A 26912-nucleotide genomic window follows, 5' to 3' on the forward strand; every position below is an offset into this window, starting at 1 on the left:
ACCAACCGGCTGGGAAATGATCCCCAGTGAATTACCGGAGAGATACCAACCGGCTGGGAAATGATCCCCGGTGAATTACTGGAGAGATACCAACCGGCTGGGAAATGATTCCCGGTGAATTACAGGAGAGATACCAACCGGCTGAGAAACGATCCCCGGTGAATTACCGGAGTGATACCAACCGGCTGGGAAATGATCCCCGGTGAATTACAGGAGAGATACCAACCGGCTGGGAAATGATCCCCGGTGAATTACAGGAGAGATACCAACCGGCTGTGAAACGATCCCCTGTGAATTACCGGAGAGATACCAACCGGCTGGGAAATGATCCCCGGTGAATTACAGGAGAGATACCAACCGGCTGGGAAACGATCCCCAGTGAATTACGGGAGAGATACCAACCGGCTGGGAAACGATCCCCGGTGAATTACGGGAGAGATACCAACCGGCTGGGAAATGATCCCCGGTGAATTACGGGAGAGATACCAACCGGCTGGGAAACGATCCCCGGTGAATTACCAGAGAGATACCAACCGGCTGGGAAACGATCCCCGGTGAATTACGGGAGAGATACCAACCGGCTGGGAAACGATCCCCGGTGAATTACGGGAGAGATACCAACCGGCTGGGAAATGATCCCCGGTGAATTACGGGAGAGATAGCAACCGGCTGGGAAACGATCCCTGGTGAATTACGGGAGAGATACCAACCGGCTGGGAAATGATCCTCGGTGAATTACGGGAGAGATACCAACCGGCTGGGAAATGATCCCTGGTGAATTACGGGAGAGATACCAACCGGCTGGGAAATTATCCCCGGTGAATTGCGGGAGAGATACCAACCGGCTGGGAAATGATCCCTGGTGAATTACGGGAGAGATACCAACCGGCTGGGAAATGATCCCCGGTGCATTACGGGAGAGATACCAACCGGCTGGGAAACGATCCCCGGTGAATTACGGGAGAGATACGAACCAGCTGGGAAACGATCCCCGGTGAATTACGGGAGAGATACCAACCGGCTGGGAAATGATCCCCAGTGAATTACAGGAGAGATACCAACCGGCTGGGAAATGATCCCCGGTGAATTACGGGAGAGATACGAACCGGCTGGGAAACGATCCCCGGTGAATTACGGGAGAGATACCAACCAGCTGGGAAATGATCCCCGGTGAATTACAGGAGAGATACCAACCGGCTGGGAAATGATCCCCGGTGAATTACGGGAGAGATACCAACCGGCCGGGAAATGATCCCCGGTGAATTACGGGAGAGATACCAACCGGCTGGGAAATGATCCCCAGTGAATTACCGGAGAGATACCAACCGGCTGGGAAATGATCCCCGGTGAATTACTGGAGAGATACCAACCGGCTGGGAAATGATCCCCGGTGAATTACAGGAGAGATACCAACCGGCTGAGAAACGATCCCCGGTGAATTACCGGAGAGATACCAACCGGCTGGGAAATGATCCCCGGTGAATTACAGGATAGATACCAACCGGCTGGGAAACGATCCCCAGTGAATTACAGGAGAGATACCAACCGGCTGGGAAATGATCCACGGTGAATTACGGGAGAGATACCAACCGGCTGGGAAATGATCCCCGGTGAATTACGGGAGAGATACCAACCGGCTGGGAAATGATCCCCGGTGAATTACGGGAGAGATACCAACCGGCTGGGAAATGATCCCCGGTGAATTACGGGAGAGATACCAACCGGCTGGGAAATGATCCCTGGTGAATTACGGGAGAGATACCAACCGGCTGGGAAATGATCCCTGGTGAATTACGGGAGAGATACCAACCGGCTGGGAAACTATCCCCGGTGAATTACGGGAGAGATACCAACCGGCTGGGAAATGATCCTCGGTGAATTACAGGAGAGATACCAAGCGGCTGGGAAACGATCCCCAGTGAATTACAGGAGAGATACCAACCGGCTGGGAAATGATCCATGGTGAATTACGGGAGAGATACCAACCGGCTGGGAAATGTTCCCCGGTGAATTACGGGAGAGATACCAACCGGCTGGGAAATGATCCCCGGTGAATTACGGGAGAGATACCAACCGGCTGGGAAATGATCCCCGGTGAATTACGGGAGAGATACCAACCGGCTGGGAAATGATCCCTGGTGAATTACGGGAGAGATACCAACCGGCTGGGAAATGATCCCTGGTGAATTACGGGAGAGATACCAACCGGCTGGGAAACTATCCCCGGTGAATTACGGGAGAGATACCAACCGGCTGGGAAATGATCCCCGGTGAATTACAGGAGAGATACCTACAGGCTGGGAAATGATCCCCGGTGAATTACGGGAGAGATACCAACCGGCTGGGAAATGATCCCTGGTGAATTACGGGAGAGATACCAACCGGCTGGGAAATGATCCCCGGTGCATTACGGGAGAGATACCAACCGGCTGGGAAACGATCCCCGGTGAATTACGGGAGAGATACCAACCGGCTGGGAAATGATCCCCAGTGAATTACAGGAGAGATACGAACCAGCTGGGAAACGATCCCCGGTGAATTACGGGAGAGATACCAACCGGCTGGGAAATGATCCCCAGTGAATTACAGGAGTGATACCAACCGGCTGGGAAACGATCCCCGGTGAATTACGGGAGAGATACGAACCGGCTGGGAAACGATCCCCGGTGAATTACGGGAGAGATACCAACCAGCTGGGAAATGATCCCCGGTGAATTACAGGAGAGATACCAACCGGCTGGGAAATGATCCCCGGTGAATTACGGGAGAGATACCAACCGGCTGAGAAATGATCCCCGGTTAATTACGGGAGAGATACCAACCGGCTGGGAAATGATCCCCAGTGAATTACCGGAGAGATACCAACCGGCTGGGAAATGATCCCCGGTGAATTACTGGAGAGATACCAACCGGCTGGGAAATGATCCCCGGTGAATTACAGGAGAGATACCAACCGGCTGAGAAACGATCCCCGGTGAATTACCGGAGAGATACCAACCGGCTGGGAAATGATCCCCGGTGAATTACAGGAGAGATACCAACCGGCTGGGAAACGATCCCCAGTGAATTACAGGAGAGAGACCAACCGGCTGGGAAATGATCCACGGTGAATTACGGGAGAGATACCAACCGGCTGGGAAATGATCCCCGGTGAATTACGGGAGAGATACCAACCGGCTGGGAAATGATCCCTGGTGAATTACGGGAGAGATACCAACCGGCTGGGAAATGATCCCTGGTGAATTACGGGAGAGATACCAACCGGCTGGGAAACTATCCCCGGTGAATTACGGGAGAGATACCAACCGGCTGGGAAATGATCCCTGGTGAATTACGGGAGAGATACCAACCGGCTGGGAAACTATCCCCGGTGAATTACGGGAGAGATACCAACCGGCTGGGAAATGATCCTCGGTGAATTACAGGAGAGATACCAAGCGGCTGGGAAACGATCCCCAGTGAATTACAGGAGAGATACCAACCGGCTGGGAAATGATCCATGGTGAATTACGGGAGAGATACCAACCGGCTGGGAAATGATCCCCGGTGAATTACGGGAGAGATACCAACCGGCTGGGAAATGATCCCCGGTGAATTACGGGAGAGATACCAACCGGCTGGGAAATGATCCCCGGTGAATTACGGGAGAGATACCAACCGGCTGGGAAATGATCCCTGGTGAATTACGGGAGAGATACCAACCGGCTGGGAAATGATCCCTGGTGAATTACGGGAGAGATACCAACCGGCTGGGAAACTATCCCCGGTGAATTACGGGAGAGATACCAACCGGCTGGGAAATGATCCCCGGTGAATTACAGGAGAGATACCTACAGGCTGGGAAATGATCCCCGGTGAATTACGGGAGAGATACCAACCGGCTGGGAAATGATCCCTGGTGAATTACGGGAGAGATACCAACCGGCTGGGAAATGATCCCCGGTGCATTACGGGAGAGATACCAACCGGCTGGGAAACGATCCCCGGTGAATTACGGGAGAGATACCAACCGGCTGGGAAATGATCCCCAGTGAATTACAGGAGAGATACGAACCAGCTGGGAAACGATCCCCGGTGAATTACGGGAGAGATACCAACCGGCTGGGAAATGATCCCCAGTGAATTACAGGAGTGATACCAACCGGCTGGGAAACGATCCCCGGTGAATTACGGGAGAGATACGAACCGGCTGGGAAACGATCCCCGGTGAATTACGGGAGAGATACCAACCAGCTGGGAAATGATCCCCGGTGAATTACAGGAGAGATACCAACCGGCTGGGAAATGATCCCCGGTGAATTACGGGAGAGATACCAACCGGCTGAGAAATGATCCCCGGTTAATTACGGGAGAGATACCAACCGGCTGGGAAATGATCCCCAGTGAATTACCGGAGAGATACCAACCGGCTGGGAAATGATCCCCGGTGAATTACTGGAGAGATACCAACCGGCTGGGAAATGATCCCCGGTGAATTACAGGAGAGATACCAACCGGCTGAGAAACGATCCCCGGTGAATTACCGGAGAGATACCAACCGGCTGGGAAATGATCCCCGGTGAATTACAGGAGAGATACCAACCGGCTGGGAAACGATCCCCAGTGAATTACAGGAGAGAGACCAACCGGCTGGGAAATGATCCACGGTGAATTACGGGAGAGATACCAACCGGCTGGGAAATGATCCCCGGTGAATTACGGGAGAGATACCAACCGGCTGGGAAATGATCCCTGGTGAATTACGGGAGAGATACCAACCGGCTGGGAAATGATCCCTGGTGAATTACGGGAGAGATACCAACCGGCTGGGAAACTATCCCCGGTGAATTACGGGAGAGATACCAACCGGCTGGGAAATGATCCCCGGTGAATTACAGGAGAGATACCAACAGGCTGGGAAATGATCCCCGGTGAATTACGGGAGAGATACCAACCGGCTGGGAAATGATCCCTGGTGAATTACGGGAGAGATACCAACCGGCTGGGAAATGATCCCCGGTGAATTACGGGAGAGATACCAACTGGCTGGGAAATGATCCCTGGTGAATTACTGGAGAGATACCAACCGGCTGGGAAATGATCCCCGGTGAATTACGGGAGAGATACCAACCGGCTGGGAAATGATCCCCGGTGAATTACTGGAGAGATACCAACCGGCTGGGAAATGATCCCTGGTGAATTACGGGAGAGATACCAACCGGCTGGGAAATGATCCCAGGTGAATTACGGGAGAGATACCAACCGGCTGGGAAATGATCCCTGGTGAATTACGGGAGAGATAGCAACCGGCTGGGAAACGATCCCTGGTGAATTACGGGAGAGATACCAACCGGATGGGAAATGATCCCCAGTGAATTACGGGAGAGATACCAACCGGCTGGGAAAAGATCCCCGGTGAATTACGGGAGAGATACCAACCGGCTGGGAAATGATCCCCGGTGAATTACGGGAGAGATACCAACCGGCTGGGAAATGATCCCCGGTGAATTACTGGAGAGATACCAACCGGCTGGGAAATGATCCCTGGTGAATTACGGGAGAGATACCAACCGGCTGGGAAATGATCCCAGGTGAATTACGGGAGAGATACCAACCGGCTGGGAAATGATCCCTGGTGAATTACGGGAGAGATAGCAACCGGCTGGGAAACGATCCCTGGTGAATTACGGGAGAGATACCAACCGGCTGGGAAATGATCCCCAGTGAATTACGGGAGAGATACCAACCGGCTGGGAAAAGATCCCCGGTGAATTACGGGAGAGATACCAACCGGCTGGGAAACGATCCCCGGTGAATTACGGGAGAGATAGCAACTGGCTGGGAAATGATCCCTGGTGAATTACTGGAGAGATACCAACCGGCTGGGAAATGATCCCCGGTGAATTACGGGAGAGATAGCAACCGGCTGGGAAACGATCCCTGGTGAATTACTGGAGAGATACCAACTGGCTGGGAAATGATCCCCGGTGAATTACGGGAGAGATACCAACCGGCTGGGAAATGATCCCTGGTGAATTACTGGAGAGATACCAACCGGCTGGGAAATGATCCCCGGTGAATTACGGGAGAGATAGCAACCGGCTGGGAAACGATCCCTGGTGAATTACTGGAGAGATACCAACCGGCTGGGAAATGATCCACGGTGAATTACGGGAGAGATACAAACCGTCTGGGAAATGATCCCTGGTGAATTACGGGAGAGATACCAACCGGCAGGGAAACGATCCCCGGTGAATTACAGGAGAGATACCAACCGGCTGGGAAATGATCCCCGGTGAATTACAGAAGAGATACAAACCGGCTGGGAAATTATCCCTGGTGAATTACGGGAGAGATACCAACCGGCTGGGAAATGATCCCCGGTGAATTACGGGAGAGATACCAATCGGCTGGGAAATGATCCCTGGTGAATTACTGGAGAGATACCAACCGGCTGGGAAATGATCCCCGGTGAATTACGGGAGAGATACAAACCGGCTGGGAAATGATCCCCGGTGCATTACGGGAGAGATACAAACCGGCTGGGAAATGATCCCCGGTGAATTACGGGAGAGATACCAACCGGCTGGGAAATGATCCCCGGTGAATTACGGGAGAGATACCAACCGGCTGGGAAATGATCCCCGGTGAATTACGGGAGAGATACCAACCGGCTGGGAAATGATCCCTGGTGAATTACGGGAGAGATACCAACCGGCTGGGAAATGATCCCCGGTGAATTACGGGAGAGATACCAACCGGCTGGGAAACTATCCCCGGTGAATTACGGGAGAGATACCAACCGGCTGGGAAATGATCCCCGGTGAATTACAGGAGAGATACCAACAGGCTGGGAAATGATCCCCGGTGAATTACGGGAGAGATACCAACCGGCTGGGAAATGATCCCTGGTGAATTACGGGAGAGATACCAACCGGCTGGGAAATGATCCCCGGTGAATTACGGGAGAGATACCAACCGGCTGGGAAACGATCCCCGGTGAATTACGGGAGAGATACAAACCGGCTGGGAAATGATCCCTGGTGAATTACGGGAGAGATACCAACCGGCTGGGAAACTATCCCCGGTGAATTACGGGAGAGATACCAACCGGCTGGGAAATGATCCCCGGTGAATTACAGGAGAGATACCAACAGGCTGGGAAATGATCCCCGGTGAATTACGGGAGAGATACCAACCGGCTGGGAAATGATCCCTGGTGAATTACGGGAGAGATACCAACCGGCTGGGAAATGATCCCCGGTGAATTACGGGAGAGATACCAACTGGCTGGGAAATGATCCCTGGTGAATTACGGGAGAGATACCAACCGGCTGGGAAATGATCCCCGGTGAATTACGGGAGAGATACCAACCGGCTGGGAAATGATCCCCGGTGAATTACTGGAGAGATACCAACCGGCTGGGAAATGATCCCTGGTGAATTACGGGAGAGATACCAACCGGCTGGGAAATGATCCCAGGTGAATTACGGGAGAGATACCAACCGGCTGGGAAATGATCCCTGGTGAATTACGGTAGAGATAGCAACCGGCTGGGAAACGATCCCTGGTGAATTACGGGAGAGATACCAACCGGCTGGGAAATGATCCCCAGTGAATTACGGGAGAGATACCAACCGGCTGGGAAAAGATCCCCGGTGAATTACGGGAGAGATACCAACCGGCTGGGAAACGATCCCCGGTGAATTACGGGAGAGATAGCAACTGGCTGGGAAATGATCCCTGGTGAATTACTGGAGAGATACCAACCGGCTGGGAAATGATCCCCGGTGAATTACGGGAGAGATAGCAACCGGCTGGGAAACGATCCCTGGTGAATTACTGGAGAGATACCAACTGGCTGGGAAATGATCCCCGGTGAATTACGGGAGAGATAGCAACCGGCTGGGAAATGATCCCTGGTGAATTACTGGAGAGATACCAACCGGCTGGGAAATGATCCCCGGTGAATTACGGGAGAGATAGCAACCGGCTGGGAAACAATCCCTGGTGAATTACTGGAGAGATACCAACCGGCTGGGAAATGATCCCCGGTGAATTACGGGAGAGATACAAACCGTCTGGGAAATGATCCCTGGTGAATTACGGGAGAGATACCAACCGGCAGGGAAACGATCCCCGGTGAATTACAGGAGAGATACCAACCGGCTGGGAAATGATCCCCGGTGAATTACAGGAGAGATACAAACCGGCTGGGAAATTATCCCTGGTGAATTACGGGAGAGATACCAACCGGCTGGGAAATGATCCCCGGTGAATTACGGGAGAGATACCAACCGGCTGGGAAATGATCCCTGGTGAATTACTGGAGAGATACCAACCGGCTGGGAAATGATCCCCGGTGAATTACGGGAGAGATACAAACCGGCTGGGAAATGATCCCCGGTGCATTACGGGAGAGATACAAACCGGCTGGGAAATGATCCCCGGTGAATTACGGGAGAGATACCAACCGGCTGGGAAATGATCCCCGGTGAATTACGGGAGAGATACCAACCGGCTGGGAAATGATCCCCGGTGAATTACGGGAGAGATACCAACCGGCTGGGAAATGATCCCTGGTGAATTACGGGAGAGATACCAACCGGCTGGGAAATGATCCCCGGTGAATTACGGGAGAGATACCAACCGGCTGGGAAACTATCCCCGGTGAATTACGGGAGAGATACCAACCGGCTGGGAAATGATCCCCGGTGAATTACAGGAGAGATACCAACAGGCTGGGAAATGATCCCCGGTGAATTACGGGAGAGATACCAACCGGCTGGGAAATGATCCCTGGTGAATTACGGGAGAGATACCAACCGGCTGGGAAATGATCCCCGGTGAATTACTGGAGAGATACCAACCGGCTGGGAAACGATCCCCGGTGAATTACGGGAGAGATACAAACCGGCTGGGAAATGATCCCCGGTGAATTACGGGAGAGATAGAAACCGGCTGGAAAACGATCCCTGGTGAATTACTGGAGAGATACCAACCGGCTGGGAAATGATCCCCGGTGAATTACAGGAGAGATACCAACCGGCTGGGAAATGATCCCCAGTGAATTACGGGAGAGATACCAACCAGCTGGGAAACGATCCCTGGTGAATTACAGGAGAGGTACCAACCGGCTGGGAAATGATCCCCGGTGAATTACGGGAGAGATACCAACCGGCTGGGAAATGATCCCCAGTGAATTACGGGAGAGATACAAACCGGCTGGGAAATGATCCCCGGTGAATTACGGGAGAGATACCAACTGGCTGGGAAATGATCCCTGGTGAATTACTGGAGAGATACCAACCGGCTGGGAAATGATCCCCGGTGAATTACGGGAGAGATACCAACTGGCTGGGAAATGATCCCTGGTGAATTACGGGAGAGATACCAACCGGCTGGGAAATGATCCCCGGTGAATTACGGGAGAGATACCAACCGGCTGGGAAATGATCCCCGGTGAATTACTGGAGAGATACCAACCGGCTGGGAAATGATCCCTGGTGAATTACGGGAGAGATACCAACCGGCTCGGAAATGATCCCAGGTGAATTACGGGAGAGATACCAACCGGCTGGGAAATGATCCCTGGTGAATTACGGTAGAGATAGCAACCGGCTGGGAAACGATCCCTGGTGAATTACGGGAGAGATACCAACCGGCTGGGAAATGATCCCCAGTGAATTACGGGAGAGATACCAACCGGCTGGGAAAAGATCCCCGGTGAATTACGGGAGAGATACCAACCGGCTGGGAAACGATCCCCGGTGAATTACGGGAGAGATAGCAACTGGCTGGGAAATGATCCCTGGTGAATTACTGGAGAGATACCAACCGGCTGGGAAATGATCCCCGGTGAATTACGGGAGAGATAGCAACCGGCTGGGAAACGATCCCTGGTGAATTACTGGAGAGATACCAACTGGCTGGGAAATGATCCCCGGTGAATTACGGGAGAGATAGCAACCGGCTGGGAAATGATCCCTGGTGAATTACTGGAGAGATACCAACCGGCTGGGAAATGATCCCCGGTGAATTACGGGAGAGATAGCAACCGGCTGGGAAACAATCCCTGGTGAATTACTGGAGAGATACCAACCGGCTGGGAAATGATCCCCGGTGAATTACGGGAGAGATACAAACCGTCTGGGAAATGATCCCTGGTGAATTACGGGAGAGATACCAACCGGCAGGGAAACGATCCCCGGTGAATTACAGGAGAGATACCAACCGGCTGGGAAATGATCCCCGGTGAATTACAGGAGAGATACAAACCGGCTGGGAAATTATCCCTGGTGAATTACGGGAGAGATACCAACCGGCTGGGAAATGATCCCCGGTGAATTACGGGAGAGATACCAACCGGCTGGGAAATGATCCCTGGTGAATTACTGGAGAGATACCAACCGGCTGGGAAATGATCCCCGGTGAATTACGGGAGAGATACAAACCGGCTGGGAAATGATCCCCGGTGCATTACGGGAGAGATACAAACCGGCTGGGAAATGATCCCCGGTGAATTACGGGAGAGATACCAACCGGCTGGGAAATGATCCCCGGTGAATTACGGGAGAGATACCAACCGGCTGGGAAATGATCCCCGGTGAATTACGGGAGAGATACCAACCGGCTGGGAAATGATCCCTGGTGAATTACGGGAGAGATACCAACCGGCTGGGAAATGATCCCCGGTGAATTACGGGAGAGATACCAACCGGCTGGGAAACTATCCCCGGTGAATTACGGGAGAGATACCAACCGGCTGGGAAATGATCCCCGGTGAATTACAGGAGAGATACCAACAGGCTGGGAAATGATCCCCGGTGAATTACGGGAGAGATACCAACCGGCTGGGAAATGATCCCTGGTGAATTACGGGAGAGATACCAACCGGCTGGGAAATGATCCCCGGTGAATTACTGGAGAGATACCAACCGGCTGGGAAACGATCCCCGGTGAATTACGGGAGAGATACAAACCGGCTGGGAAATGATCCCCGGTGAATTACGGGAGAGATAGCAACCGGCTGGAAAACGATCCCTGGTGAATTACTGGAGAGATACCAACCGGCTGGGAAATGATCCCCGGTGAATTACAGGAGAGATACCAACCGGCTGGGAAATGATCCCCAGTGAATTACGGGAGAGATACCAACCAGCTGGGAAACGATCCCTGGTGAATTACAGGAGAGGTACCAACCGGCTGGGAAATGATCCCCGGTGAATTACGGGAGAGATACCAACCGGCTGGGAAATGATCCCCAGTGAATTACGGGAGAGATACAAACCGGCTGGGAAATGATCCCCGGTGAATTACGGGAGAGATACCAACCAGCTGGGAAACGATCCCTGGTGAATTACAGGAGAGGTACCAACCGGCTGGGAAATGATCCCCGGTGAATTACAGGAGAGATACCAACCAGCTGGGAAACGATCCCTGGTGAATTACAGGAGAGATACCAACCGGCTGGGAAATGATCCCCGGTGAATTACAGGAGAGATACCAACCGGCTGGGAAATGATCCCCAGTGAATTACGGGAGAGATACCAACCAGCTGGGAAACGATCCCTGGTGAATTACAGGAGAGGTACCAACCGGCTGGGAAATGATCCCCGGTGAATTACGGGAGAGATACCAACCGGCTGGGAAATGATCCCCAGTGAATTACGGGAGAGATACAAACCGGCTGGGAAATGATCCCCGGTGAATTACGGGAGAGATAGCAACCGGCTGGAAAACGATCCCTGGTGAATTACTGGAGAGATACCAACCGGCTGGGAAATGATCCCCGGTGAATTACAGGAGAGATACCAACCGGCTGGGAAATGATCCCCAGTGAATTACGGGAGAGATACCAACCAGCTGGGAAACGATCCCTGGTGAATTACGGGAGAGATAGCAACCGGCTGGGAAACGATCCCTGGTGAATTACGGGAGAGATACCAACCGGCTGGGAAACGATCCCCGGTGAATTACGGGAGAGATAGCAACCGGCTGGGAAATGATCCCTGGTGAATTACTGGAGAGATACCAACCGGCTGGGAAATGATCCCCGGTGAATTACGGGAGAGATAGCAACCGGCTGGGAAACGATCCCCGGTGAATTACTGGAGAGATACCAACCGGCTGGGAAATGATCCCCGGTGAATTACGGGAGAGATACCAACCGGCTGGGAAATGATCCCTGGTGAATTACTGGAGAGATACCAACCGGCTGGGAAATGATCCCCGGTGAATTACGGGAGAGATAGCAACCGGCTGGGAAACGATCCCTGGTGAATTACTGGAGAGATACCAACCGGCTGGGAAATGATCCCCGGTGAATTACGGGAGAGATACCAACCGCCTGGGAAATGATCCCTGGTGAATTACGGGAGAGATACCAACCGGCTGGGAAATGATCCCCGGTGAATTACGGGAGAGATACCAACCGGCTGGGAAACGATCCCCGGTGAATTACGGGAGAGATACAAACCGGCTGGGAAATGATCCCCGGTGAATTACGGGAGAGATACCAACCGGCTGGGAAATGATCCCCGGTGAATTACAGGAGAGATACCAACAGGCTGGGAAATGATCCCTGGTGAATTACAGGAGAGATACCAACAGGCTGGGAAATGATCCCCGGTGAATTACGGGAGAGATACCAACCGGCTGGGAAATGATCCCTGGTGAATTACGGGAGAGATACCAACCGGCTGGGAAATGATCCCCGGTGAAGTACGGGAGAGATACCAACCGGCTGGGAAACGATCCCCGGTGAATTACGGGAGAGATACAAACCGGCTGGGAAATGATCCCCGGTGAATTACGGGAGAGATACCAACCGGCTGGGAAATGATCCCCGGTGAATTACGGGAGAGATAGCAACCGGCTGGAAAACGATCCCTGGTGAATTACTGGAGAGATACCAACCGGCTGGGAAATGATCCCCGGTGAATTACAGGAGAGATACCAACCGGCTGGGAAATGATCCCCAGTGAATTACGGGAGAGATACCAACCGGCTGGGAAACGATCCCTGGTGAATTACTGGAGAGATACCAACCGGCTGGGAAATGATCCCCGGTGAATTACGGGAGAGATACCAACCGGCTGGGAAATGATCCCTGGTGAATTACGGGAGAGATACCAACCGGCTGGGAAATGATCCCCGGTGAATTACGGGAGAGATACCAACCGGCTGGGAAACGATCCCCGGTGAATTACGGGAGAGATACAAACCGGCTGGGAAATGATCCCCGGTGAATTACGGGAGAGATACCAACCGGCTGGGAAATGATCCCCGGTGAATTACAGGAGAGATACCAACAGGCTGGGAAATGATCCCCGGTGAATTACGGGAGAGATACCAACCGGCTGGGAAATGATCCCTGGTGAATTACGGGAGAGATACCAACCGGCTGGGAAATGATCCCCGGTGAATTACGGGAGAGATACCAACCGGCTGGGAAACGATCCCCGGTGAATTACGGGAGAGATAGCAACCGGCTGGAAAACGATCCCTGGTGAATTACTGGAGAGATACCAACCGGCTGGGAAATGAACCCCGGTGAATTACAGGAGAGATACCAACCGGCTGGGAAATGATCCCCAGTGAATTACGGGAGAGATACCAACCAGCTGGGAAACGATCCCTGGTGAATTACAGGAGGGGTACCAACCGGCTGGGAAATGATCCCCGGTGAATTACGGGAGAGATACCAACCGGCTGGGAAATGATCCCCGGTGAATTACAGGAGAGATACCAACCGGCTGGGAAATGATCCCCGGTGAATTACGGGAGAGATAGCAACCGGCTGGGAAACGATCCCTGGTGAATTACTGGAGAGATACCAACCGGCTGGGAAATGATCCCCGGTGAATTACGGGAGAGATACCAACCGGCTGGGAAATGATCCCTGGTGAATTACTGGAGAGATACCAAACGGCTGGGAAATGATCCCCGGTGAATTACGGGAGAGATAGCAACCGGCTGGGAAACGATCCCTGGTGAATTACTGGAGAGATACCAACCGGCTGGGAAATGATCCCCGGTGAATTACTGGAGAGATACCAACCGGCTGGGAAATGATCCCCGGTGAATTACGGGAGAGATACAAACCGGCTGGGAAATGATCCCCGGTGAATTACGGGAGAGATAGCAACCGGCTGGGAAACGATCCCTGGTGAATTACTGGAGAGATACCAACCGGCTGGGAAATGATCCCCGGTGAATTACGGGAGAGATACCAACCGGCTGGGAAATGATCCCTGGTGAATTACTGGAGAGATACCAACCGGCTGGGAAATGATCCCCGGTGAATTACGGGAGAGATAGCAACCGGCTGGGAAACGATCCCTGGTGAATTACTGGAGAGATACCAACCGGCTGGGAAATGATCCCCGGTGAATTACGGGAGAGATACCAACCGCCTGGGAAATGATCCCTGGTGAATTACGGGAGAGATACCAACCGGCTGGGAAATGATCCCCGGTGAATTACGGGAGAGATACCAACCGGCTGGGAAACGATCCCCGGTGAATTACGGGAGAGATACAAACCGGCTGGGAAATGATCCCCGGTGAATTACGGGAGAGATACCAACCGGCTGGGAAATGATCCCCGGTGAATTACAGGAGAGATACCAACAGGCTGGGAAATGATCCCTGGTGAATTACAGGAGAGATACCAACAGGCTGGGAAATGATCCCCGGTGAATTACGGGAGAGATACCAACCGGCTGGGAAATGATCCCTGGTGAATTACGGGAGAGATACCAACCGGCTGGGAAATGATCCCCGGTGAATTACGGGAGAGATACCAACCGGCTGGGAAACGATCCCCGGTGAATTACGGGAGAGATACAAACCGGCTGGGAAATGATCCCCGGTGAATTACGGGAGAGATACCAACCGGCTGGGAAATGATCCCCGGTGAATTACGGGAGAGATAGCAACCGGCTGGAAAACGATCCCTGGTGAATTACTGGAGAGATACCAACCGGCTGGGAAATGATCCCCGGTGAATTACAGGAGAGATACCAACCGGCTGGGAAATGATCCCCAGTGAATTACGGGAGAGATACCAACCGGCTGGGAAACGATCCCTGGTGAATTACTGGAGAGATACCAACCGGCTGGGAAATGATCCCCGGTGAATTACGGGAGAGATACCAACCGGCTGGGAAATGATCCCTGGTGAATTACGGGAGAGATACCAACCGGCTGGGAAATGATCCCCGGTGAATTACGGGAGAGATACCAACCGGCTGGGAAACGATCCCCGGTGAATTACGGGAGAGATACAAACCGGCTGGGAAATGATCCCCGGTGAATTACGGGAGAGATACCAACCGGCTGGGAAATGATCCCCGGTGAATTACAGGAGAGATACCAACAGGCTGGGAAATGATCCCCGGTGAATTACGGGAGAGATACCAACCGGCTGGGAAATGATCCCTGGTGAATTACGGGAGAGATACCAACCGGCTGGGAAATGATCCCCGGTGAATTACGGGAGAGATACCAACCGGCTGGGAAACGATCCCCGGTGAATTACGGGAGAGATAGCAACCGGCTGGAAAACGATCCCTGGTGAATTACTGGAGAGATACCAACCGGCTGGGAAATGAACCCCGGTGAATTACAGGAGAGATACCAACCGGCTGGGAAATGATCCCCAGTGAATTACGGGAGAGATACCAACCAGCTGGGAAACGATCCCTGGTGAATTACAGGAGGGGTACCAACCGGCTGGGAAATGATCCCCGGTGAATTACGGGAGAGATACCAACCGGCTGGGAAATGATCCCCGGTGAATTACAGGAGAGATACCAACCGGCTGGGAAATGATCCCTGGTGAATTACGGGAGAGATACCAACCGGCTGGGAAATGATCCCAGGTGATTTACGGGAGAGATACCAACCGGCTGGGAAATGATCCCTGGTGAATTACGGGAGAGATAGCAACCGGCTGGGAAACGATCCCTGGTGAATTACTGGAGTGATACCAACCGGCTGGGAAACGATCCCCGGTGAATTACGGGAGAGATAGCAACCGGCTGGGAAATGATCCCTGGTGAATTACTGGAGAGATACCAACCGGCTGGGAAATGATCCCCGGTGAATTACGGGAGAGATAGCAACCGGCTGGGAAACGATCCCTGGTGAATTACTGGAGAGATACCAACCGGCTGGGAAATGATCCCCGGTGAATTACGGGAGAGATACCAACCGGCTGGGAAATGATCCCTGGTGAATTACTGGAGAGATACCAACCGGCTGGGAAATGATCCCCGGTGAATTACGGGAGAGATAGCAACCGGCTGGGAAACGATCCCTGGTGAATTACTGGAGAGATACCAACCGGCTGGGAAATGATCCCCGGTGAATTACTGGAGAGATACCAACCGGCTGGGAAATGATCCCCGGTGAATTACGGGAGAGATACAAACCGGCTGGGAAATTATCCCCGGTGCATTACGGGAGAGATACAAACCGGCTGGGAAATGATCCCCGGTGCATTACGGGAGAGATACAAACCGGCTGGGAAATGATCCCCGCTGAATTATGGGAGAGATACCAACCGGCTGGGAAATGATCCCCGGTGAATTACTGGAGAGATACCAACCGGCTGGGAAATGATCCCTGGTGAATTACGGGAGAGATACCAACCGGCTGGGAAATGATCCCAGGTGAATTACGGGAGAGATACCAACCGGCTGGGAAATGATCCCTGGTGAATTACGGGAGAGATAGCAACCGGCTGGGAAACGATCCCTGGTGAATTACGGGAGAGATACCAACCGGCTGGGAAACGATCCCCGGTGAATTACGGGAGAGATAGCAACCGGCTGGGAAATGATCCCTGGTGAATTACTGGAGAGATACCAACCGGCTGGGAAATGATCCCCGGTGAATTACGGGAGAGATAGCAACCGGCTGGGAAACGATCCCTGGTGAATTACTGGAGAGATACCAACCGGCTGGGAAATGATCCCCGGTGAATTACGGGAGAGATACCAACCGGCTGGGAAATGATCCCTGGTGAATTACTGGAGAGATACCAACCGGCTGGGAAATGATCCCCGGTGAATTACGGGAGAGATAGCAACCGGCTGGGAAACGATCCCTGGTGAATTACTGGAGAGATACCAACCGGCTGGGAAATGATCCCCGGTGAATTACGGGAGAGATACCAACCGGCTGGGAAATGATCCCTGGTGAATTACTGGAGAGATACCAACCGGCTGGGAAATGATCCCCGGTGAATTACGGGAGAGATACAAACCGGCTGGGAAATTATCCCCGGTGCATTACGGGAGAGATACAAACCGGCTGGGAAATGATCCCCGGTGAATTACGGGAGAGATACCAACCGGCTGGGAAATGATCCCCGGTGAATTATGGGAGAGATACAAACCGTCTGGGAAATGATCCCTGGTGAATTACGGGAGAGATACCAACCGGCAGGGAAACGATCCCCGGTGAATTACAGGAGAGATACCAACCGGCTGGGAAATGATCCCCGGTGAATTACAGGAGAGATACAAACCGGCTGGGAAATTATCCCTGGTGAATTACTGGAGAGATACCAACCGGCTGGGAAATGATCCCCGGTGAATTACGGGAGAGATAGCAACCGGCTGGGAAACGATCCCTGGTGAATTACTGGAGAGATACCACCCGGCTGGGAAATGATCCCCGGTGAATTACGGGAGAGATACCAACCGGCTGGGAAATGATCCCTGGTGAATTACTGGAGAGATACCAACCGGCTGGGAAATGATCCCCGGTGAATTACGGGAGAGATACAAACCGGCTGGGAAATGATCCTCGGTTAATTACGGGAGAGATACCAACCGGCTGGGAAATGATCCCCGGTGAATTACAGGAGAGATACCAACCGGCTGGGAAATGATCCCCGGTGAATTACAGGAGAGATACCAACCGGCTGGGAAATGATCCCCGGTGAATTATGGGAGAGATACAAACCGGCTGGGAAATGATCCCCGGTGAATTACGGGAGAGATACCAACCGGCTGGGAAATGATCCTCGGTTAATTACGGGAGAGATACCAACCGGCTGGGAAATGATCCCCGGTGAATTACGGGAGAGATACCAACCGGCTGGGAAATGATCCTCGGTTAATTACGGGAGAGATACCAACCGGCTGGGAAATGATCCCCGGTGAATTACGGGAGAGATACCAACTGGCTGGGAAATGATCCCCGGTGAATTACAGGAGAGATACCAACCGGCTTGGAAATGATCCCCGGTGCATTACGGGAGAGATACCAACCGGCTGGGAAACGATCCCCGGTGAATTACGGGAGAGATACCAACCGGCTGGGAAACGATCCCCGGTGAATTACAGGAGAGATACCAACCGGCTGGGAAACGATCCCCGGTGAATTACAGGAGAGATACCAACCGGCTGGGAAACGATCCCCGGTGAATTACAGGAGAGATACCAACCGGCTGGGAAATGATCCCCGGTGAATTACAGGAGAGATACCAACCGGCTGGGAAATGATCCCCGGTGAATTACGGGAGAGATACCAACCGGCTGGGAAATGATCCCCGGTGAATTACGGGAGAGATACCAACCGGCTGGGAAACGATCCCCGGTGAATTACGGGAGAGATACCAACCGGCTGGGAAACGATCCCCAGTGAATTACAGGAGAGATATACCAGCTGTTGGTGACACTGTAGAATGGAGACGGTCTGGTGTATCTGTGTGGGAGTGGGCACTTACTGCTGTGAAGCTTCGACTATACGAATTGTGTGTCAGACCACACTTGGAATATTGTGGAAGTTGGTTATTCGGGCCGTGTGTACCAAGATACACTGAAAAGCTGGTCTTTCACACTATTCACACAGATCCAGTCAGTGACTGAGGTGGAACAAGGTGAAAGAACAGCAAGGCAGAATAAAGTGTAACAGCTGCAGAGAGAGTGCAATGCAGGCAGTTGATAGGTACAAGGTCTGAACAAGATAGATTATGAGATCAAGAGTCCATTTTACCCTACAAGGGAACCAGTCTACAGCCTACACAAAGTACACTGCAGATGCTGTGGTGGTCAAATCAACACGTACAAAAGCTGGATGAACTCAGCAGGTCGGGCAGCATCCGTTGAAATAAGCAGTCAATGTTTCGGGCCGAGACCCTTCGTCAGGACTCCGTTGAAATGAGCAGTCAATGGATGTTGCCTGACCTGCTGAGTTCATCCAGCTTTTGTATGTATAGATCAATCTGCAGCCTGGTAGAACATACCTTCGGGCATTTTTATCTTCTGCACAGTGGGAGGGGAGAGAAGAGATATTCCTCAGTGGGTGGGGTCTTTGGTTACACTGGCTGCATTACTGAGACAGGGACAAGTGTGGACAGAGAGGCTGGCTTCTGTAACGTACTGAGTTGTAAGCAGATGAGGTTTACCCGTGAGCTGCCTGGATTAGAGGGTATGAGCTGTGTTGACCTGTGTTGTATGCTCTAGAGTCAGAGGCTGAGGGGAGTCCTGATAGGGGAATAGGTGGGATATTTTCCCCATGGCAAAGATGTCAAAGGCTAGTGTAAAATCCTCTACTTGCCCCTCACATTGCCTGAAAACCCCCACCCCTCTAACCGTAACATGCTTTTAGGCCTGGGGGGCAGTTTAAAGCCAATATGAAGGGCAAGCACATGATTTTACACAGATTTGTAGGTGCCTGGGATGGGTTACCGGGGGCATGCAGTCTGATGGAGTTCAAGGGGCTTGTAATTGGAGGGACTGGAGGGATTATTGATCATTCACCATTAGTACAAGATCAACACAAAGCTGTGAGCCAAACGACCAGTCCAGTGCCGTCCTGTTCTATGTTCTGTGTGATGGATGGTGCTCCAGGACTTGTTCAAGGTGTTACCACGGAAACAGGAGTAGGCCGCTCGGCCCCTCCAGGCTGTCCCACCACGGCTAATCTTCCCCTGGACTCGCCTCATCCTCTGTGCCAGTTGCCCCAAGCCCTCAGTTCAGAGTATATCAGAATTCATGCATGTCTCCACATACATCCCTGAGATTCCTCTTCCTGCAGGCATACTTAGCAAATCTATAGAACAGTAACTGTAAACAGGATCAATGAACAACAGACTGTGGAAATGTAATTATAAACAAATAGCAATAAATAACGAGTGTGAAATAACCTGTCATGAAAACATAACAAGGTAAAGAGTCCTTGAAGTGAGACCATCGGTGTGGGAACACCGGAAGTAGAATGGGTGTAATTTTCTGCTTTGTTTAAGAGCCTGGTGGTTGAGGGGTAGTAACTGTTCTTGGACCTGGTGGTGCGAGTCCTGAGGCTCTTGTACCTTCTTCCTGATGGCAGCAGTGAGAAAAGAGATCTCTGATGATGGATACTGCTTTTCTATGGATTTTGCTTCTCAAACCCATTCTTCCTCTCCTCCTCATTAACTCTGACACCCTTTCTAATGGACTCTGCTTTAAACAGACCCAATGACTTGGCCTCCACAGCCACCTCTGGCAATTCCTGCCAACAGTAAAGTCCCTCACAGGAAGTTTCAGCTTCATACTCAGCTCTGACCTTCCCTTCTTACTTTCTGCAGCATGAAACGTGGAAAGATTGGAATCGCAGTAGCGGGGGCGTTGCTGCTGATTCTCGTACTGTCACTAGGCCTGCACTTCGGGCTGAGGACAAAGAAGCACTCATATCGGAGAGCAGCTGTCGCCACAGAAGCAGCAAAATGCTCGGAGATTGGCAGGTGAGTCTCCAACAGGGCCTGTTGTGATTCTAACATCTGACGTTTCTAGATTATATCATGGGGGCAGAGCCATACAACCTGGTCACACGTCACTGATTATATAATGGGAGTAGGGAACTCAATCCGGTCACTCGTCACTGATTATATAATGGGAGTAGGGAACACAATCCGGTCACACGTCACTGATTATATAATGCGAGTAGGGAACAAAATCCGGTCACACGTCACTGATTATATAATGGGAGTAGGGAACACAATCCGGTCACACGTCACTGATTATATAATGGGAGTAGGGAACACAATCCAGCCACACGTCACTGATTATATAATGGGAGTAGGGAACACAACTCAGTCAAATGTCACTGATTATATAATGGGAGTAGGGAACTCAATACGGTCACACGTCACTGATTATATAATCGGAGTATGGAACACAATCCGGTCACACGTCACTGATTATATAATGGGAGTAGGGAACACAAACCGGCCACACTTCATTGATTATATAATGGGAGTATGGAACACAAACCGGCCACACGTCACTGATTATATAATGGGAGTAGGGAACACAATCCGGCCACACGTCACTGATTATATAATGGGAGTAGGGAACACAATCCGGCCACACGTCACTGATTATATAATGGGAGTAGGGAACACAATCCGGCCACACGTCACTGATTATATAATGGGAGTAGGGAACACAATCCGGCCACACGTCATTGATTATATAATGGGAGTAGGGAACACAATCCGGCCACACGTCACTGATTATATAATGGGAGTAGGGAACACAATCCGGCCACACGTCACTGATTATATAATGGGAGTAGGGAACACAATCCAGCCTAACGTCACTGATTATATAATGGGAGTAGGGAACACAATCCGGCCACACGTTACTGATTACATAATGGCAGTAGGGAACACAATCCGGCCTGACATCACTGATTATGTAATGGGAGTAGGGAACACAATCCAGTTACATGACACTGATTATATAATGGGAGTAGGGAACAAAATTCGGCCACACGTCACTGATTATATAATGGGAGTAGGGAACACAATCCGGTCACACGTCACTGATTATATAATGGGTGTAGGGAATACAATCCGGCCACAAGTCACTGATTATAGAATGGGAGTAGGGAACACAATCCGGTCACACGTCACTGATTATATAATGGGAGTAGGGAACACAATCCGGTCACACGTCTCTGATTATATAATGGGAGTAGGGAACACAATCCGGCCACACGTCACTGATTATATAATGGGAGTAGGGAACACAATCCGGCCATACTTCACTGATTATATACTGGGAGTAGGGAACAAAGTCCCGCCACATGTCACTGATTATATAATGGGAGTAGGGAACACAATCCGGCCACACGTCACTGATTATATAATGGGAGTAGGGAACACAATCCGGCCACACGTCACTGATTATAGAATGGGAGTAGGGAACACAATCCAGCCTAACGACACTGATTATATAAGGGGAGTAGGGAACACAAACCGGCCACACTTCACTGATTATATAATGGGAGTAGGGAACACAATCCGGCCACACGTCACTGATTATATAATGGGAGTAAGGAACACAATCCGGTCACACGTCACTGATTATATAATGGGAGTAGGGAACACAATCCGGTCACACGTCACTGATTATATAATGGGAGTAGGGAACACAATCCGGCCACACGTCACTGATTATATAATGGGAGAGGGAACATAATCCGGCCATACTTCACTGATTATATACTGGGAGTAGGGAACAAAGTCCCGCCACATGTCACTGATTATATAATGGGAGTAGGGAACACAATCCGGCCACACGTCACTGATTATATAATGGGAGTAGGGAACACAATCCAGCCTAACGTCACTGATTATATAATGGGAGTAGGGAACACAAACCGGCCACACATCACTGATTATATAATGGGAGTAGGGAAAACAATCTGGCCTGACGTCACTGATTATGTAATGGGAGTAGGGAACACAATCCAGTCACATGTCACTGATTATATAATGGGAGTAGGGAACACAATCCGTCCACACGTCACTGATTATATAATGGGAGCAGGGAACACAATCCGGCCACACGTCACTGATTATATAATGGGAGTAGGGAACACAATCCGGCCACACGTCACTGATTATATAATGGGAGTAGGGAACACAATCCGGTCACACGTCACAGTTTATATAATGGGAGTAGGGAACACAATCCGGCCACATGTCACTAATTATATAATGGGAGTACGGACACAATCCGGCCACACGTCACTGATTCTATAATGGGAGTAGGGAACACAATCCGGTCACGCGTCACTGATTATATAATGGGAGTAGGGAACACAATCCGGCCACACGTCACTGATTATGTAATGGGAGTAGGGAACACAATCCGGCCACACGTCATTGATTATATAATGGGAGTAGGGAACACAATCCGGCCACACGTCACTGATTATATAATGGGAGTAGGGAACACAATCCGGCCACACGTCACTGATTATATAATGGGAGTAGGGAACACAATCCAGCCTAACGTCACTGATTATATAATGGGAGTAGGGAACACAATCCGGCCACACGTTACTGATTACATAATGGGAGTAGGGAACACAATCCGGCCTGACATCACTGATTATGTAATGGGAGTAGGGAACACAATCCAGTTACATGACACTGATTATATAATGGGAGTAGGGAACAAAATTCGGCCACACGTCACTGATTATATAATGGGAGTAGGGAACACAATCCGGTCACACGTCACTGATTATATAATGGGTGTAGGGAATACAATCCGGCCACAAGTCACTGATTATAGAATGGGAGTAGGGAACACAATCCGGTCACACGTCACTGATTATATAATGGGAGTAGGGAACACAATCCGGTCACACGTCTCTGATTATATAATGGGAGTAGGGAACACAATCCGGCCACACGTCACTGATTATATAATGGGAGTAGGGAACACAATCCGGCCATACTTCACTGATTATATACTGGGAGTAGGGAACAAAGTCCCGCCACATGTCACTGATTATATAATGGGAGTAGGGAACACAATCCGGCCACACGTCACTGATTATATAATGGGAGTAGGGAACACAATCCAGCCTAACGACACTGATTATATAAGGGGAGTAGGGAACACAATCCGGTCACACGTCACTGATTATATAATGGGAGTAGGGAACACAATCCGGCCACACGTCACTGATTATATAATGGGAGAGGGAACATAATCCGGCCATACTTCACTGATTATATACTGGGAGTAGGGAACAAAGTCCCGCAACATGTCACTGATTATATAATGGGAGTAGGGAACACAATCCGGCCACACGTCACTGATTATATAATGGGAGTAGGGAACACAATCCCGCCACACGTCACTGATTATATAATTGGAGTATGGAACACAATCCAGCCTAACGTCACTGATTATATAATGGGAGTAGGGAACACAAACCGGCCACACATCACTGATTATATAATGGGAGTAGGGAAAACAATCCGGCCTGACGTCACTGATTATGTAATGGGAGTAGGGAACACAATCCAGTCACATGTCACTGATTATATAATGGGAGTAGGGAACACAATCCGTCCACACGTCACTGATTATATAATGGGAGCAGGGAACACAATCCGGCCACACGTCACTGATTATATAATGGGAGTAGGGAACACAATCCAGTTACATGTCACTGATTATATAATGGTAGTAGGGAACACAAAATGGCCTAACGTCACTGATTATATAATGGGAGTAGGGAACACAATCCTGTCACACGTCACTGATTATATAATGGGAGTAGGGAACACAATCCAGCCTAACGTCACTGATTATATAATCGGAGTAGGGAACACTATCTTGCCACACGTCACTGATTATATAATGGGAGTAGGGAACACAATCCGGCCACACGTCACTGAATATATAATGGGAGTAGGGAACACAATCCGGCCACACGTCACTGATTATATAATGGGAGTAGGGAACACAATCCGGTCACACGTCACAGTTTATATAATGGGAGTAGGGAACACAATCCGGCCACATGTCACTAATTATATAATGGGAGTACGGACACAATCCGGCCACACGTCACTGATTCTATAATGGGAGTAGGGAACACAATCCGGTCACGCGTCACTGATTATATAATGGGAGTAGGGAACACAATCCGGCCACACGTCACTGATTATGTAATGGGAGTAGGGAACACAATCCGGCCACACGTCACTGATTATGTAATGGGAGTAGGGAACACAATCCGGCCACACGTCACTGATTATATAATGGGAGTAGGGAACACAATCCGGTCACGCGTCACTGATTATATAATGGGAGTAGGGAACACAATCCGGCCATACTTCACTGATTATATACTGGGAGTAGGGAACAAAGTCCCGCCACACGTCACTGATTATATAATGGGAGTATGGAATACAATCCGATCACACGTCACTGATTATATAATGGGAGTAGGGAACACAAACCGGCCACACTTCATTGATTATATAATGGGAGTATGGAACACAATCCGGCCACACGTCACTGATTATATAATGGGAGTAGGGAACACAATCCGGCCACACGTCACTGATTATATACTGGGAGTAGGGAACACAATCCGGCCACACGTCACTGATTATATAATGGGAGTAGGGAACACAATCCGGCCACACGTCACTGATTATATAATGGGAGTAGGGAACACAATCCGGCCACACGTCATTGATTATATAATGGGAGTAGGGAACACAATCCGGCCACACGTCACTGATTATATAATGGGAGTAGGGAACACAATCCGGCCACACGTCACTGATTATATAATGGGAGTAGGGAACACAATCCAGCCTAACGTCACTGATTATATAATGGGTGTAGGGAACACAATCCGGCCACACGTTACTGATTACATAATGGGAGTAGGGAACACAATCCGGCCTGACATCACTGATTATGTAATGGGAGTAGGGAACACAGTCCAGTTACATGTCACTGATTATATAATGGGAGTAGGGAACAAAATTCGACCACACGTCACTGATTATATAATGGGAGTAGGGAACACAATCCGGTCACACGTCACTGATTATATAATGGGTGTAGGGAATACAATCCGGCCACAAGTCACTGATTATAGAATGGGAGTAGGGAACACAATCCGGTCACACGTCACTGATTATATAATGGGAGTAGGGAACACAATCCGGTCACACGTCACTGATTATATAATGGGAATAGGGAACACAATCCGGCCACACGTCACTGATTATATAATGGGAGTAGGGAACACAATCCGGCCATACTTCACTGATTATATACTGGGAGTAGGGAACAAAGTCCCGCCACATGTCACTGATTATATAATGGGAGTAGGGAACACAATCCGGCCACACGTCACTGATTATATAATGGGAGTAGGGAACACAATCCGGCCACACGTCACTGATTATAGAATGGGAGTAGGGAACACAATCCAGCCTAACGACACTGATTATATAATGGTAGTAGGGAACACAATCCGGCCACACGTCACTGATTATATAAGGGGAGTAGGGAACACAAACCGGCCACACTTCACTGATTATATAATGGGAGTAGGGAACTCAATCCGGCCACACATCACTGATTATATAATGGGAGTAGGGAACACAATCCGGCCACACGTCACTGATTATATAATGGGAGTAGGGAACACAATCCGGCCACACGTCACTGATTATATAATGGGAGTAGGGAACACAATCCAGCCTAACGTCACTGATTATATAATGGGAGTAGGGAACACAATCCGGCCACACGTTACTGATTACATAATGGGAGTAGGGAACACAATCCGGCCTGACATCACTGATTATGTAATGGGAGTAGGGAACACAATCCAGTTACATGTCACTGATTATATAATGGGAGTAGGGAACAAAGTTCGGCCACACGTCACTGATTATATAATGGGAGTAGGGAACACAATCCGGTCACACGTCACTGATTATATAATGGGTGTAGGGAATACAATCCGGCCACAAGTCACTGATTATAGAATGGGAGTAGGGAACACAATCCGGTCACACGTCACTGATTATATAATGGGAGTAGGGAACACAATCCGGTCACACGTCACTGATTATATAATGGGAGTAGGGAACA

General features: G+C 50.6%; 1 protein-coding gene across 1 annotated transcript in view; it reads left to right on the forward strand.

The window, feature by feature from the left end:
• Nucleotides 1-26912, forward strand: part of LOC140732860 (glutathione hydrolase 1 proenzyme-like) — a 1003644-nt gene that overhangs the window by 22390 nt on the left and 954342 nt on the right. The window contains exon 2 of the mRNA XM_073055492.1: nt 20567-20722. Within this exon, the coding sequence (XP_072911593.1) occupies nt 20568-20722 (155 nt within the window). The 5' untranslated portion in view covers nt 20567. The remainder of the gene's footprint in view (nt 1-20566; nt 20723-26912) is intronic.

This window comes from Hemitrygon akajei, chromosome 9 (genome assembly GCF_048418815.1).
Source record: "Hemitrygon akajei chromosome 9, sHemAka1.3, whole genome shotgun sequence".
Lineage (NCBI taxonomy): Eukaryota > Metazoa > Chordata > Chondrichthyes > Myliobatiformes > Dasyatidae > Hemitrygon > Hemitrygon akajei.